The 16,052-nt window shown below is 48.3% G+C and overlaps 1 protein-coding gene across 2 annotated transcripts in view; it reads right to left on the reverse strand.

Moving 5' to 3' along the window:
* The window catches only part of AMOTL1 (angiomotin like 1), a 71,659-nt gene that overhangs the window by 25,135 nt on the left and 30,472 nt on the right, over window positions 1-16,052 (reverse strand). For both annotated transcript variants that reach the window (XM_086614028.1, XM_086614023.1), the window contains one exon: window positions 4,522-4,798. In XM_086614028.1, the coding sequence (XP_086470154.1) occupies window positions 4,522-4,798 (277 nt within the window). The remainder of the gene's footprint in view (window positions 1-4,521; window positions 4,799-16,052) is intronic.

A 16,052-nucleotide genomic window follows, 5' to 3' on the forward strand; every position in this document is an offset into this window, starting at 1 on the left:
GGAAACAGCATATTTAAGTGGACTGTATTCTTTCCTATAAACGGTTTTAGGAGGCAAGATTTATTATTCCCTGACCCAAAACTTAGCTCTAAGCTCTGCGCGCCACCAGAAATGCTTCAGGCTTGGCTCTGACCTCATGTCAGTCTTAAACTATTGCAGTCCACTCCTTTGCATCCTTGACCAAAGACTGCTCTATACAAAAAGAAACAGTAACAGACTACATCAATTGTTCTGGGTTTTCAATCTTCTTAACTTCATCTCCTTTAAACTTGGCAAACTGCAAAGAATGCACAGAAAGCCCTTAGCAGTGAACTCGCATCTTAAGACCTGAACCCAAAAAACTGACAGGAAGATAGTTCCAGGCAGAGTATTGCTGTTCAGGTCAATGCCATCCAGCTCTTTTAATAAGCTAACGTCTTGTTAAGTGCTTTGCTGAAATCATTGCTGAAGGAATGATCAACACTGATGTGGGAATCTGCTCCTGCATGCCTAGCCCTTCTGTTTGTGGAGAAAAGCTTGATAATGTGCACAGGCTGGAAAATCAAGAGATATATATAGCCTCCCACATACCTTTCTAAATCTGGAGTTTTTTTATCCTCTTGAATTGTGGGTGGGACGGATTAGTGATTTGTGAAGCCACGGTGTGAGCCTACCTCCACTCATTGTGGAGGTAGGTCCCTCTCCAGGGCTCGTTAAGCTTTAGGTGTAATTTGTCAGCTGCAGAACTTGCAGAATAAAAGCTCCAGGGACGCTGGAGCTGTCATCCTGCTGCCTACATAGGAACCTGCAGCCAGGCTCCACCAGCCTGGACCTGTGCATCCCACAACGCCAGGGCCACTCTGCCTGAATATGGCCCGTGGGAATGCGGCACCTCCAAACTACGCACCAAGGAAAGCCTGGCAGAGCCACGATGGGGAAATCCACTTACTTTCCCCAGTTTCTGCGTTCAGCTCACTCAGGCACAAAAACTGAAGCAAGTGGTGATGTGCAAAGCCCACGGTGTGGCCCCCGTGACACCAGCAGCTTGGATTAGTACCTTGCTGGGTATTACATCACCTATCTCATGCCGGTGGTGATTTAACAGCTCACAGATATTTCACACACATACAAGCTGCTCCCCCTACGTGCACGACGTTAAAAGGTACCATATGTAGATTCGTTCTCAGCTGACAATTCTCCACAGCTCCAAGAAGAGGATGACCTGTTGAACTGGCTGTGACACTCCTTCTAGGGTGAACTACAAACTTACTCAGGTTATTCTGACTTTTCTTTTTGTTTTGTTTTGTTTGTTTTTTTTTTTTTTTTTAAAAGCAGGAGCTCCAGGAAGCTCCGTTACATTTTCCCTAACCACATCCAGAAAAGCAGGTCCTTCTTCTTCACCCTGCTGATGCACAGCCAGACACCAAGCATGTTCCCACCACGAGGACGGCATGCTTGGAGGAACGCTGCATAAATGCAAACCTGTTTGAAGTTTAGACTGAACTTTGCTGTGGTTCAAAAAAATAAGTTTTTTTTTTCCCCATATGCATGGCAAGACAAGCTTGTAGGAAACCTCATCAAAAAATCTGAACTTCTTCGAGAAAATCTGGTTCATATGAATTTTCCAGAATCAAAACGACATGCCGATTAGTTACTCCAATAACAGCTTAGTTTCAGCTACTTGATTCTGTTACAGCTTTTTCTTTAGATCAGTGTGGCTTCCACTAGCAAAATTTTTCTCTTCCTGTAAGTAGTCAGAGGCTATACTCAAGCTACCTCGAGCTGTTCTCTTTGACCATTTAAGCAGATGGAGCTTCTCTCTCCTTGAAAGGAAGGTTTGACTTAGCAAAAATAATTGTTAAAGCACTTTCCTGAATTCTGAACTACATGATCCCAACCAGACACCATGCTCAGTTAGGTGCCCTGATGCCCGCTAGTTCCCATGCCGCCCCTCTCCCAGGTGAACTGCTATCTGCAGGAGAAGATGCCTGCTCCAGAGAGCTTCTACCACAGCAAAGCAGATTTGCCAACACGGCAGGGGGTTCCCACAGCCCAACAGTCCTGCCCAGCGCTGCTGGTTACCGCAAAGGCTCTGCTCTGCTCATTATCCGCCGTTATTCCCCAAAACACACCACCACGCAAGTTTCCTGCAGCCCCAGAGGCAAAGACTTGCTGCAGGAAAAGAAAAAACATCCATCGGCACCAGACAAAATTAAAGGAGAGCAGAAGAACAGCCATAAATTGTGTCGGCGTTTCTCAGCAGCTCTGGGATTTCCTTCCCCTTCTCCTATGGAGGAGAAAAAATAGTTCAGTCTCTTCTCTGCCTGGTAGCTCCTAGAGCCAACCCACTCAAACAACCCACACACATGGCATGGGGAAGAGCCAGCCCAGCCTGGCAATTAAGCTTCAGCAAGGTAACATCACCCAACAGAACATAAGAGCAAAAGAAAGAAGAAAGTAATGCTTTGCTTTTTCAGAAAAAGCTCAAAATAAAATCGCACAACCCCTCTTCCCCTCCAACTCTTTTTAGGTAAGAAAACCAGACAACTCATCAAATAGCACAGGGATTAATCAACACCTTGCACGTCTCTGCAAAAACTCTGTTCAGACAAAACTGAGAATTTGACAACCCCCAGGGCTGATCTGTTCGTACAAACGCTCAGGGAGCCCTCCAAGTCAAGCTGATTTTCTCTAATTTCTTCTCCTATTCTTTAACGAATAAAAGCAATGTGAGTTTGGCCCTACCTAGAATAAATGTGTTACGCACTGACAAACAAGAAGTACTCCTCGTGACCCTTCCACTCCCAACAAGAGGGAAGAGTTTCCACACCCAAACTATGTATTTTAACTCACTGCCATGTTTTCAGAGGTGATGTTCAACTGAAACTGTGGGAACAGAGAAGGACCTGCCCTGTCCTTGTGTTTGATCACAGAAAAAACAGCATGGGAGGCTTTGGTTCAGGGCATTTTCCTGAAGAAGGAATGCACTTGAGCAAGTGTTTCAATTTAATATTCTGCTTATGCTCCCCCAAAGTCAATGGGACTCGAGCCTACGCTCTGTTGACTGAAGTGAGACTTCAACCCGTGCTTGAATACCTTTCTGTTGGTGTCTGATGCAATCTACTCACAGGGCATCCAAGATAAAGACAGAGCGTTTCCAAGAGTGTAAAAGGAAATTGGAGTATTTTTAGGGCATCACACTCAAATACCTTTTACTGAACAATGCAGCTTTTGTAAAATTAATAGCCAGAATATTTCTTTTTGCTCATGAAGGCCACAGGGAAATCAGCGTTAAAATCTTTGCAGATGTCTTCGCAAATAGTTAACGCTGCTGCAAAAAATTCTCGACTAAGTTTAGGAAATTCTGTGAATAAATTGAACTCATCTGGTTGCAGAGGAGGAGGCTGAAAAGACGACAGCAACTACAAAACAACAGGTCTTTTTTCTAACCTGTTTGAACAGATTTGTCACAGATTTTTCCCAAAGCTGAGGCTGGGACATGGTCTCTCAGAGCTGCCTCTTCTCCAGTGAGGAGCGTTTCCAGGAACACCCTGATCCCACACAGCACAGAAAAAATTGAGCTTCTATTTAGACTCCTAAATTCAGACAGAAAAGACCTGCAGCCTAAGCCCATTTGTGTATAAGTGATGGGAAGACATAAATGAAATAGCATGGTAGGATTCTAAATAAATCCTAAAATTTGGATCCCTCAGGCCTAAAGCCAGCATATCTGCGGAGCATCTCTGCATTGTCTTAGTGAGCTCTCATTTTAAAGTGACTTCTACTTCATTTGATTTGACTCTTCATCTTGTCGCTCCAGGCAGTGCACAAGACATTGCCCTTCTCCACGGAAAATGCCAGCTTTCATATAGAAAAGAGGGTGCAGGATCTCTTTGCATAAGGGTTTTAGAGCGAAATCTTTACCAAATGGTTCTTTCAGATAAGGGGTCAGTGCTTTTTGAACCAACATGTTCAAAGGTGCGTGTCTAACATTAGCCTTCAGAAATCCACAGAGCAGTCACTGAAAGTCTCTGAGACAACCAAGTCCATGCATTTCCAAATAACCGGCAACCCCATCGACGGCTGTTACACTTCCAAAGAGCATGGAGCACCACACGAGTGTATTGTGGTGGATAAGACTGCTCAGGACAGACGTGGCCATGCTCTTCAAATGCTCCTCACCAGCAGCTCTACCTCCTGTGCAGATTGTGCAGGACTCAGCTGCATCAGGAGCAGACTCTGCCCATAGGAGGCTTCCAGGGAAAGCTCCGGTGAGGCCAGCACAGAAGCATGGAAGGGGAAAGTCCCCAGGGAGACACGTGATGGGCTACTCCATTTCACCCTAAGGACAGGGGAGCCCACAGGCCATGGGGCACAGGACTACACTTCTGGGAGATCACCACGGAGAGATAATGGTTAGAGGTGGCCACTGGTGTATTCCCATTGCAGTGGCATGACTACGAAGAATAGCTTGGGAGACCCAAACGTAGGAGCACGAAGACAGCTGCCCTGCACAGGGCCCATCCCCACCTCTCCACGTACCTTCTGCAGCTTGTCTGCCTTCTCGTAGTACCCCTCCAGCTCCTGCCGCAGCACGTGGTTCTCCTCAGAGAGCATCTCCACCATCTGCTGCGCCCGCTCCACGATGGCGAAGGCATCAGGCGTCAGCTGCTGGCCCAGCGGCGTTGGCGGCTGGGCAGCGGCGGGGGCCGGCAGCGGAGGCAAGGCTCCCGGGAGCAGGGGGCCGGCAGCAGCCTGCGAGGACATGGGGCTGTGCTGCTGGGCCGGCGGTGGCGGGAAGGGCGGCGGGCATTGTCGGCTGCGGGGAAGCACACGGAGGGAGGCGTTAGAGCCGCGCGCCCCTGAAACGCGTGCGGGGGCTTTCACCTGACAACTGCGTGGTTTATTAATAGGGTCATAACTGTACGGTCCTGATTCCGGTCCTTAGTGACTCCGAAACACCAACAATCGCAGCAAGGACCGGGTAAATTGTCTCCTTGCCTGCTCTTGACAGTGATGTATACATCTGGCATGAGGAGATAAAGGAAGCGTTGACTCCAAACCAGCATCTCTGCTGAGGTGTGCAGCTGGGATTTCAGCAGCCAGCCTGGCTCTCCCTACCCGCCCTGGCCACAAACCCCACCGCGGAGAAGCGTCAGCTGGCGAGCTCAAAGGGGACACAAGGGGTGCGTTACTCACCCTTCCAACACGGCTCCCTGCCTGGAGAGAGACCAGCGGATTGACCAAACTGGGAAGTGAAAGGAAGCGATGGGAGCGAAGCAGCGTCCCCGGGCGGCTTTAGCAAGCGGGAAAGGGAAAGGGAAAGGGAAAGGGAAAGGGAAAGGGAAAGGGAAAGGGAAAGGGAAAGGGAAAGGGAAAGGGAAAGGGAAAGGGAAAGGGAAAGGGAAAGGGAAAGGGAAAGGGAAAGGGAAAGGGAAAGGGAAAGGGAAAGGGAAAGGCTGCTGCAGAGGTGCCGGAGGCAGAGCCCCAGTCAGTCACAGCGAGCCACGAAAGCCGTCCTCCAGTGCAAGACCTCATTGTGTCACTCTCCGCCTAACGGCATCCATCACGCACCAGGCTCATACTGGGGAAGGGCAAGAAGTGAGCTGGTGGTGGACCTGCTTGTGGGCAAGGCTTTCCGACAGTGGGCGGCTCTTCAACCCACCCGAGTCAGGATTCGCAACAGCTGGAGGATAACCCAGGAGGACGTCTTAGCAGTGAGGGCAACTCTATGGCTGGTGGCCAGGCGGGACTGGAGTCCCTCACTTCTCTCCTGCATTTCAGCCCGGCGAGCTGGAGAAGGGACACTGTCCCTGCTTCAAAAGGGGGAAACTGAGGCAGGGAGCAGCTCAAAGCTTGCGTGCACCGGAGCCATCTCCATCCCTCCATCCACCCCACCGGCAGGGTCGGGGTCACGCAGAGCCTCGCTGTGCACAGGCTGAGCCGTTCCTCAGCCCAGATGCCGAAGTTGGGAAATTTCTACACCGCGCTTGTCTAAAAGAGACTCAACCCAGACCACACAGGACGCCTGTGTCAGAGCCCACTCTGGCTGGAAAATAAGCTGGCTGCTGGACCCCACCTGAAGTCTGCAGTCAAGCACCTTCTGAAAGTTGTCTTTTAGCTTAACCACAAGCTATTAGGCCTGCTGCAGCTATTGTTGCCTTTATTTCTGTGCCCTACACGAGGCAGGAGACTTGATGGACAGATGTATTTACCCCACTTAGCCTCAAAGATGAATGAATGCTATTTTTCAGACAGATTATTTTGTGCTACATAAACACATAATAAATATGATTACCGTTGTCTTCAGCACCTACATGGCTTCTCAAAGCAGGGTTTTCAAAAGCTCTCAGCAATGGCTTAATTGTACGGATAATAACCTGCCCCTGCCTTCAACTGCAGCAGAACAAGATGAAAAGCAAAGGCAATTTTAAAGTCCTGTCTTAAAAGCCAACAGCGCTGCTCTGACAAGCTCATCCCCACCAAACCACACAAGGCTAAGGAAAGTCACATTTAGTTCTATCTTCTGTCCAAACTAGAGGGGAAGCAACCGGGGCTGTGCAGCCCCTCAGACGCGGCAGACACGCAGCCCCACGCTCCCAGCCCGGCTCTCGTGCTTTGCACGGTGCATCCACGGAAAGGTATGGAAATGGAGCAAAGACCAGCAAGGAGCCCACTCCCAAACGCAAGCGCACTGCAGAGCTGCCTAGCAGCACAGACCCTGCTCCAGGTTCAGTGTCCTTGGGAGGAAGATCCTGGCCAAGCTCCTTGCAGCCAGCATTGGGAAAGCCTGTGCTGGACTCACGCTGGCCTCCAGACGGCCGTTACCTGTACAGCACACACGCACCCTAAGGCCCTGTGTCCCCACGTGAATTAAACACCCACAGAGGCAGCTCAGGAGCACATGAGAGGGGCCATTCCCTGCAGGCTGCTCCCGCAGTGAGGAGGGTTTGCTCTCAGCCCCAGGGATGCTACTTCTCTGGCAGCGGCGCAGGCTAATGACTTGGGAGCTAAATGTCTACTGAAAGTGCATAAAACTTTCCAATGGACAGGAAGGCAGGGAGGTGCTATATGGCACTTGACATGGCCAACAAAACAGTAATTCAAACAGTCATGGAATGGTTGGGGCTGGAAGAGACCTTAAAGACCATCTAGGCCAATCTCCCTACCATAGGCAGAGACACCTTCCACTACATCAGGTTGCTCAAAGTCCTGTCCAACCTGACCTTGAACACTTTCAATGACGGGACATCCACAACTTCTGTGGGTGACCTGTGCCAGTGTCTCATCACCCTCATCATAAAAAAATTTATTCCATATATCCAATCTAAATCTAATGTCTTTTAGTTTAAAGCCATTGCCCCTTGTCCTATCACCACAGACCCTAGTAAAAAGTCTCTCTCTTTCTTATAAGCCCCCTTGAAGTACTGAAAGGTTGCAGTAAGGTCTCCCCAGCGCGTTCTCTTCTCCAGGCTGACAATCCCAACTCTCTCAGCCTGTCCTCACAGGAGAGGTGCTCCAGCCCTTGGATCATTTCCGTTGCTCTCCTCTGGGCCTGCTTTAACAGGTCCATGACTTTCTTGTGCTGGTGACCCCAAAGCTGAATGCAGTACTGCAGGTGGGGGTCTCACCAGAGCAGAGTAGAATCACCTCCCTCGACCTGCTGGCCACGTCTCTTTTGATGCAGCCCAGGATGCAGTTGGCTTTCAGGGCCAAAAGCACAAATTGCCAGCTCATGTCCAACTTGTCGTCCACCAGCATCTCCGAGTCCTTCTCGGCAAGGCTGCTCTCAATCCCTTCATCTCCCAGTCTGTACTGATATTGGGGGCTGCCCCGACCCAGATGCAAGACATTGCACTCAGCCCTTGTTGAACTTCAGGAGGTTCACATGGGTCCACCTCTCAAGCCTATCAATGTCCTTCTGGATGGCATCCCCTCCTGCAAGCAAATCAACTGTGCCACTCAGCTTGGTGTCATCTGCAAACTTGCTGAGTGAGGGTGCGCTCGATCCCACTGTTTACGTCATTGATGAAGTTATTAAATAGTACTGGTCCCAGTAAGGACCTTTAAGGGACACCACTCATTACTGGTTTCCACTTGGACATAGAGCTGTTAACTGTAACTCTTTCAGCAAAGCCACCCAACCAAGTCTTTATCTATCTAACAGTCCAACCATTAAACTTGCATTTTTCCGATTTAGAGGCAAGGATGTTTTGGGGGACCATATCAAAGGCCTTACAGAAGTCTAGGCAGTTGATACCGTAGCTCTTTCCTTATCCGCTGATGCAGTCACTCCATCACAGAAGGCCACTAGATTAGTCAGGCACAGTTTGCCCTTGGGGAAGCCATGTTGGTTGTCTCCAATCACCTCCTTGTCTTCCGTATGTTTCAACATAGCTTCCAGGAGGATCTGTTCCATGATCTTACTGTTTTTTAAGAAACACTGCAGAGTTTTATCTGTTGTTGCTGGTGAAAGCTGTGTCTGCGCTGGCCCCACTCACCCATCCCATGCTGCCGCATGCACCGCAGAGGCAACACAACACCACGGACAAGCAGGAGAAAGGAAACTACAGCAGCTGCGCAAAAACACCCCTCACCTAACGCCATACTAGCTGGAAACAAAAACCATCCCCCCTGCCAGAGGAGAGGATGCTACCGCAGCTCTTTCCTCTGTACTGACTGCAGTGATGTGCCGCAGTGCTCGACATCACCTTAGCATGATGGGGGCATTCCAAGGGGGGCATATCATTTGGTTCACAATGCTGGGCTGCCTTGCTCTGTTGCACTTGCCACCAGAAAGGAAAGGAGTGTACATCCCCCAAGCTGACTTTCTGGCTGATGCATCTGCACTGTGGCCTTCAGATGGTGCTTGGGCAAAGCCCGGGGCTGCAAAAGGAAGTACATCATGACCTCCCCTGAAATCTCCTCAAAGCAGTGGGCTCAAGGTGCCCCCAGAGCTCCTGGACACTGGCACTGGGTTAAGATGCTGCTCCCTGCTCACCTGCCTTTGAAGTTTACTGCCTCTTCAGCCTCACCACTTCTGCCCGCTGCTGGGACCTCCCAGCAGGATGTCCTGGGGGGATCACACTGACCTGGGGGACTTACTCTTCCTGAGACCAAAACCACGTCTCCTAGCAGTGCCTGCGACCCAAGGCCATATGAGCCAGTGAGCCCAGTGCCAAGCTGCTCTGCAAATTGGAAGGACAGCCTGCTATGGGTACACCTCTCATGCCATCCCCACAGTGTTCCTCTCCTGTTGCTCCAACATGTAAATCCCAGCAAGAGACCCTGCGCCTGTTGTGGGACTGGAATATTTTCTTTCTTGAAAATCTGAAGGATAAAGAACATCGCGAGCGAGGGATGCCACTCACAATGCAAAGGACACTCCACAAACACATACATGCCAACGCAGCCAAGCATGCAGCATCTCCTCAGCGCTGCTGACGGTCGGTCTGCACTCGAGTGTTTTACCACAGCAATTAATTCAACTAAGTGTGAGTTTGTTTGTGTTTACCAAAACAAAGGCCACAGCTGATTTTGTGCAAGTAAAAACCCAGCTGTCTGGCACAGTTGACACAAATTTGCTACAGGTACAGATTTTCTCGCTTCCTTATGGAAAATGCTTACAGCAAGATAATTAAATTGATCTCTGAATCTAAACCAGTGGAGATATCACAATTTTTCTTTTCATACTGAAGTACTACAATCTTTGGTCATAGATTCCAGGTTGGATGAGGCCTTGGGCAACCTCATGTAGTGGAGGGAGGGTTTCCCTGCCCATGACAGGGCGGTTGGAACTAGATGATCTTTGAGGTCCCTTCCAACCCTAACCGTTCTATGATTCTATGATACACCCTTTAAACGCTTGCAGGAACTTTTGACACTGTACTTGAGGGAAATCTCAACCTCCCGTCAATTTAACCTTTCAACATGCACTTCAGTCTGTCTTGCTTTATGCTAGAGAGGGAGGAGAGAACATCGGGATCTCAGTTTTCTTGAACTGCAAATGACTTATTGAGCTACTAAAGATTTAGACCCTGTAGCAGCAGCCAGACCCCAAAGTCTTGATAGCTGGGGCCACAGGAGAGAGTCTCCAAAGTGTTTTCCAGCTTGGAAACTGAATGGGCCCAACTGATGTTACACCTTTTGAAGCACAGCTGTTCAACATAATGAACGTGTTTCTGACTTTCCTTTTACTTGATTAATCTGTCCTAATTTAATTCTGATGTAGCCAACTGCGAAATCTCTGACTGTATATGCAGTAAAATCAACACAGCCATTCACACTAACAAATCAACATCCGTAGAAATAGGAGAGTTAGAACATCAGCTTAGTTCACATCCAAGCTCTCACATAAAGCTCCAAAGAAACGAAGCAATCAGGATTATCCTGAGCTTCTTTGGGCTTAGCAAAGTATGACATTCTCAAAATGCTTCTACTGTATAAATGTTGATCTTACTTTGCATTAGAGCCGGTCAACATCTTCCAACCAAACACGTTTTCAATTAAAATCATGCTTCTTAAAAGCACGAAACTGTGGAAGATCAAAAATTCTGGATATCTCTGCAACACTTCAGCTACATTTCTATTGAAAACATATTGTTTGTTGACATTCTTGTAGAAATAGGGCTCCTATATACTTCTGCAATGCTATGTAAAGAATTAAAAAAAACCCAAACAATTCTAAGGAAACCAGTTTTTAGAATAGGTAGCACCAGGCAGGCATTGAGCCTTTCAAGGGCTACCACGCTAAGGTCACCAGACTGCATGCTCTCTTTCAAGTGACCTACAAATGACAATATATATATATGATAGCTTGCTATATATAGCTTGCAATACAGTGTCTTCAGCAAAGTACTTGACCATGGACTTCACTTTCATGAGAAAGCCCTCAGAATGCAGCAAGGCCACTCAAGCCCCCAGATTTAGGCATGGTCTTAATACACCTCTTATACTGGAATGCCTGGCAGCAGGAATGACCAACACAGAGGAATTTGGAGGGAAATTTGTAGCTGTGTGTAGGAATAAGAAACCCTGAAAGAACAATTAAGGATAAAGTCCACTTGCTGTTGACCACCATAAAACCCTAAATACAGAAGAGCTATTGCTTGATAAAGCAGGGCAGTACTAGGAAGTAATGAAACAAAAATGCCTGTAACTGTTCTGGAAAGGAAAATCCATGTCTGCCCTGCTACAGGTACAATGCAGCTCTCCTGTACATAAGGACGAAGAGTGGCCAGTGGAGGAGGGACCTTGTGTCCAACATACCACGGCATTTAGTGATAAGACAAGGGGCAATGGATTTAAACTGAAAGAGGGGAGATTTAGATTAGATATAAGGAAGAAATTTTTCACTCAGAGGGTGGTGAGGCACTGGAACAGGTTGCCCAGAGACGTTGTATATGCCCCATCCCTGGAAGTGTTGAAGGCCAGGTTGGATGAGGCTTTGGGCAACCTGGTGTAGTGGAGGGTTTCCCTGCCCATGGCAGGGGGGTTGGAACTAGATGATCTGTGAGGTCCCTTCCAACTCTAACCATTCTATGATTCTATGATTTACATTCATAATTAAAATGCCCTCCTCTAACCTATTTAGCTCATCTTTCTCTGAATGCTCTGCCTTTGCCTCTAGGGCAGACTGGCCTACTTCATCTCTCAAAGACCCTCCCAAGGGACTTCATCTCACCACTTCACACATCTACTGTGGATACTCCAGATGAGTCAGTGAAGAGGTGTTTCTGCAGTGCAGATCTTTGGAGCTGCCTTAGGCTTTTACCGTACAATGAGAGTAAAAAGCGTGGGAAAGGTGCCTATTTCTGCCCATTGACTGGGAGACTTGAGTCTGAATACCAACCTCAGACCCAGGCGTCCACCTGACTTCAACTATGATTTCTGCAGTCATGAAGCAGGCTTCAAATGCTGTTCTTTGTAGCTGTGGATAACATAGAGGAATCAGGGTTGTCACTGTGTGGAGAAGAAGACAAGATCCTGGAGAAGTCTGTAAGCCCAGCCTGATGGTCATGGTGCAAGGACACACAGCACAGTTATACACCTATTATTAAATGCCGAAAACGCCGATAGAGCCAGAAATTAGAGAAGATTTTCAACAGCCAAGATGTAGCCCCCATGGTACCTCCGGGCTTGCAGATTCAGCAACAGTGGCAGCACCTTGTAAACACAAAGGTTTATTTCAAAACCACTTTGCAGACTTGGACTCTCATCTCCAGAGTTCACTGTTTTATTAGTGACGTTTGCTAGTGCTGCGAAGACTTGGGGGGCTTCTTCAGCGAATGATTACATTAAGATTTGCAGGGCAAAATTAACATCTGGAAAAACACACGCCATATTAAACATACCCTCTGTAGTTAAGAGAGGGACAGGATATTGTATTTCTTCTCAGAGATCCACACTCAGAATAGATACTCCTTCCGAAGCCCAGCTGGTTTTCAGCAAGGGAAACACAGAAAGGTAAGGAGAAATGACACGGCATCGCCCAAGCTGTGGGAATGGCTTCATTTCTCTTTCATTTATAGATTGCATAGATTTCATAGACTTCATAGATTTTCTAGGTTGGAAAAGACCTTAGAGATCATCCAGTCCAACCATCCCTAATCTCCCATTAAACCATATCCCTAAGTAGTTCATCCACCCTTTTCTTAAACACATCCAGGGATGAGGACTCAACCACCTCCCTGGGCAGCCTATTCCAGTGGCTGACAACCCTTTCAGAGAAGAAATTCTTTCTAACATCCAACCTGAATCTCCCCTGACTAAGCTTATACCCATTTCCTCTTGTTCTATCACCCATCACTAATGTAAAGAGCCCTTCCCCTACCTCCCCACCATTCCTTCTCAAGTATTTGTAGGCTGTAATCAGGTCTCCCCTCAGCCTCCTCTTCTCCAGGCTAAACAGCCCCAACTCCCTCAGCCACTCCTCATAAGTTTTATTTTCCAGCCCCTTGACCAGTTTAGTCGCCCTTCTTTGGACTCGCTCCAGGAGCTCAATATCTCTCTTAAAGCGAGGGGCCCAAAACTGGACACAATATTCCAGGTGCGGCCTCACCAGTGCCGAGTACAGGGGCAGGATCACTTCCCTGTCACTCTATTCTTGATACACGCCAGTATCCCATTGGCCTTTTTGGCCACCTGGGCACACTGCTGGCTCATATCAAGCCGGTAGTCAACCAACACCCCCAGGTCCTTCTCCACCAGGCAGCTCTCCAGCCACTCTTCCCCGAGCCTATAGCGATGCTTGGGGTTTTTACACCCCAAGTGAAGGACTCTGCACTTCACCTTATTAAAGCTCATGCCATTGGCCTCAGCCCAACGATCCAGTCTGTTCAAATCCCTCTGAAGGGCCTCCCTACCATCGAGCAGATCGACACAGCCTCCCAGCTTGGTGTCGTCTGCAAACTTACTGAGGGTACATTCAATCCCCTCATCCAGGTCATTGATAAAGATGTTAAACAGAACTGGACCCAGCACTGAGCCTTTACTTTAATGAAAGGCAGATTAGACCAGAAGGAGAGGAATACAAAGCTCTTCTGCGAGGCCGCCAGCATCCACGTCAGCTGGAAGAGCAGCCTCCGACCCACGCTCATGCTTGGGCCATCCTTGGAGAGAAAGGCCAGCAGAAGTCAGCTTGGGCGTGACATCCCTCGGCTCGGGCACGCTGCCAGCGCACCCGCCTGCCTGGGCTGGCTCAGGGAGGAAAAGGGGCTCCTTGTAGTCCCCTCGGCAGCCACAGACATGTGACGAATGAGTAAATATCAACAGGTTGCCTGAAAACAGTGGTAATGGGGATGGGGGGGTGGTTAATACACAAACAACCAGAGAAGCCACAGACTACTCTAGCAGTTAAATATAGGCTTCTACATCCAGGCAGGGTGGAATTTTATGAGGCACATAAAAAACTGCAATGTCTTTAAAACCAGCCCTGATTTATTCTTCAGTCGCATGCCATCTTTTAAAATGCATGGATTAAATCAGAATTAAAAGGTGCCTAGATGATTGGCTTCTGCACGTAGCCACGAATGAAGTCCCCTCAACAAGCAGTGGCGTTTCCAGTTCAAGGCTTCATTTACATCATACACGCTTTTTATTAACGGTGCAGAGAACGGAATCGTTCTGGATAAAAGACACCGGGATCTGACAAGGGCCACCGAGAGCAGTGAAGAGGATTCATCGTATTGAGTGATCTGGATCGCCACTTAAGCAGGGCATGGAGAAACAACATGGACTCAAGCAGGTCCAAGTTCATCTACCCAGGAATAAACACAGCAAACTACAGTAGAAGGGTGGGAAATCCTATCCTGGGCTGTGACTACCCTCACATGCCTGACCGGATACCAAGCTGGACGGGGAGCTCCTGGGGTGCCAACGTCTGAAACGGCGAGTGCTAATGAGCTACGTAAACGAGGAACATTGAGTCGCATTGCAGAGGTGATATTGTATCTGACAAGCCTCTGGTTCAGCTGATACTGCAATGTTGTCCAGGTCAGCTTTCCACAGTGAAAAAAGGTTTTTTGACGACAGTGAAATAATTAAGAGGCTCCAGGTTCCATCTGTTAAATGCATTAAAGGACCAATAGCACAGGGCTCCTCACTGTATATTGCGAAACCCCAACTGGTAACTAGAAAATACAGGCTAAAACGAAGATGCAGATCTGTGCCAGAGATGGCAATTAGCTAGTGGAACAAGTCTGTAAGGGCTGTGATGGATTCTCCAGGCAGAGAGTGTTATAATTACCAGGACTGAACGTTTCACAAAGGCAAATTAATCCACGGCGTTGTGCAAAAGACTAAACTAGATTATTTCCAAGCCCTTTTACCTGACAAGCTGTGACTCCCTGAACATGCACCTAAGGCAAGTTAGCAAAGACACCATTCAGGAATAGCTGCACATCTAGGAAAGGAAAGGTTTTCTAAAGATTATTGTACTTGGCCAACTTAAAGCATTCAGAAGTCATGAGTCAGGGCCCCAAGCATCATGCAACTGGCTTAAAAATACTGATATTTTAAACCAGGAACAAATATTGGTTCTTTTTGATTTGCCTTCTGGTTTTTTGGCCTTTTAAGCTTCAGGGTTCAAGCTCTGCTCTGCAGTCATGGCGTCCACAAAGCAGAGGTCACTAAGTCTAATTTATTTAAATGCTGAGATTACCACAGCATCATAGGACTCTAGGAGGTTTTTAGAACAATACCAAATATCTTGAGACCTACAGTAAAGTCGTGAGATTTCACCATGGTGATTGTAAAGGCAACGTTCCCTTTAAAACCAGCCACGTGCAAAAAAAAAAGCCAAACCAAAAAAGCAAGTTAAGCAGCAGCTGCAGTTATCCCATCTCCTTCAGCAGCTCCCTGCCAGCCACTTGTGGGTTTCCAACCACATTTCCCTCATCACAGAAGGACTGGGAGGGAGTGGGGGATCGGTGACCCTATAGGTCTTTTCCATCCCTCGTATCTGTGGGTGCTTCCTATGGACTGATGCAGCTCCGTGCTTCTCTCCTCTCTTTTCTGGAAGGCAGAAGCCTTTTGCACAGTCCCAGTCCAGAGGATGCCAGGATGGACAGGCTGGGGAACAGATATGGCCAGGAGAGAGGGAAAGGGATGCTGGCATATATGAGATTCCCTTCTGACCACAGGCAAAGCTCTGTTTCCATTAGCTTCTTTCCCGGGCCCTCCCGATGAGATGAAAGCTGGAATTTCTCACCTTGCTTGCTCCTCTAACAGCAAAAACAGCCTCTCCAAACCCTACTCTTCAGTTAACCTTATGGGACCAGGTAGTCTCCTACCTTAATCTCTCTTATCAAGGTCCTCCATCCCAGTCAGACAGCTGGCTGTGAGCCTCCCCAGAGCCCAGGCATGGGGGGGAAGCAGTGAGCAAGAGCAGAGGACCAGGAAGGTTTGTGCTTGGGAGCAACCCAGCAGTGTGATGAAGCCCCCAGCTCTCCTCCAGCAGTGCTCAGGGGCTGCTGCCCAGACAAGTCCTCCAGCAGATATGGGGCTGACATCTTCAAACAGGTAACCTGTCTTAATCCTCTCCACAGATAGGAATATTTGGGGCCACTTTGTGA

This window comes from Tauraco erythrolophus, chromosome 1, assembly GCF_009769465.1.
Source record: "Tauraco erythrolophus isolate bTauEry1 chromosome 1, bTauEry1.pri, whole genome shotgun sequence".
In the NCBI taxonomy this organism is placed as follows: domain Eukaryota; kingdom Metazoa; phylum Chordata; class Aves; order Musophagiformes; family Musophagidae; genus Tauraco; species Tauraco erythrolophus.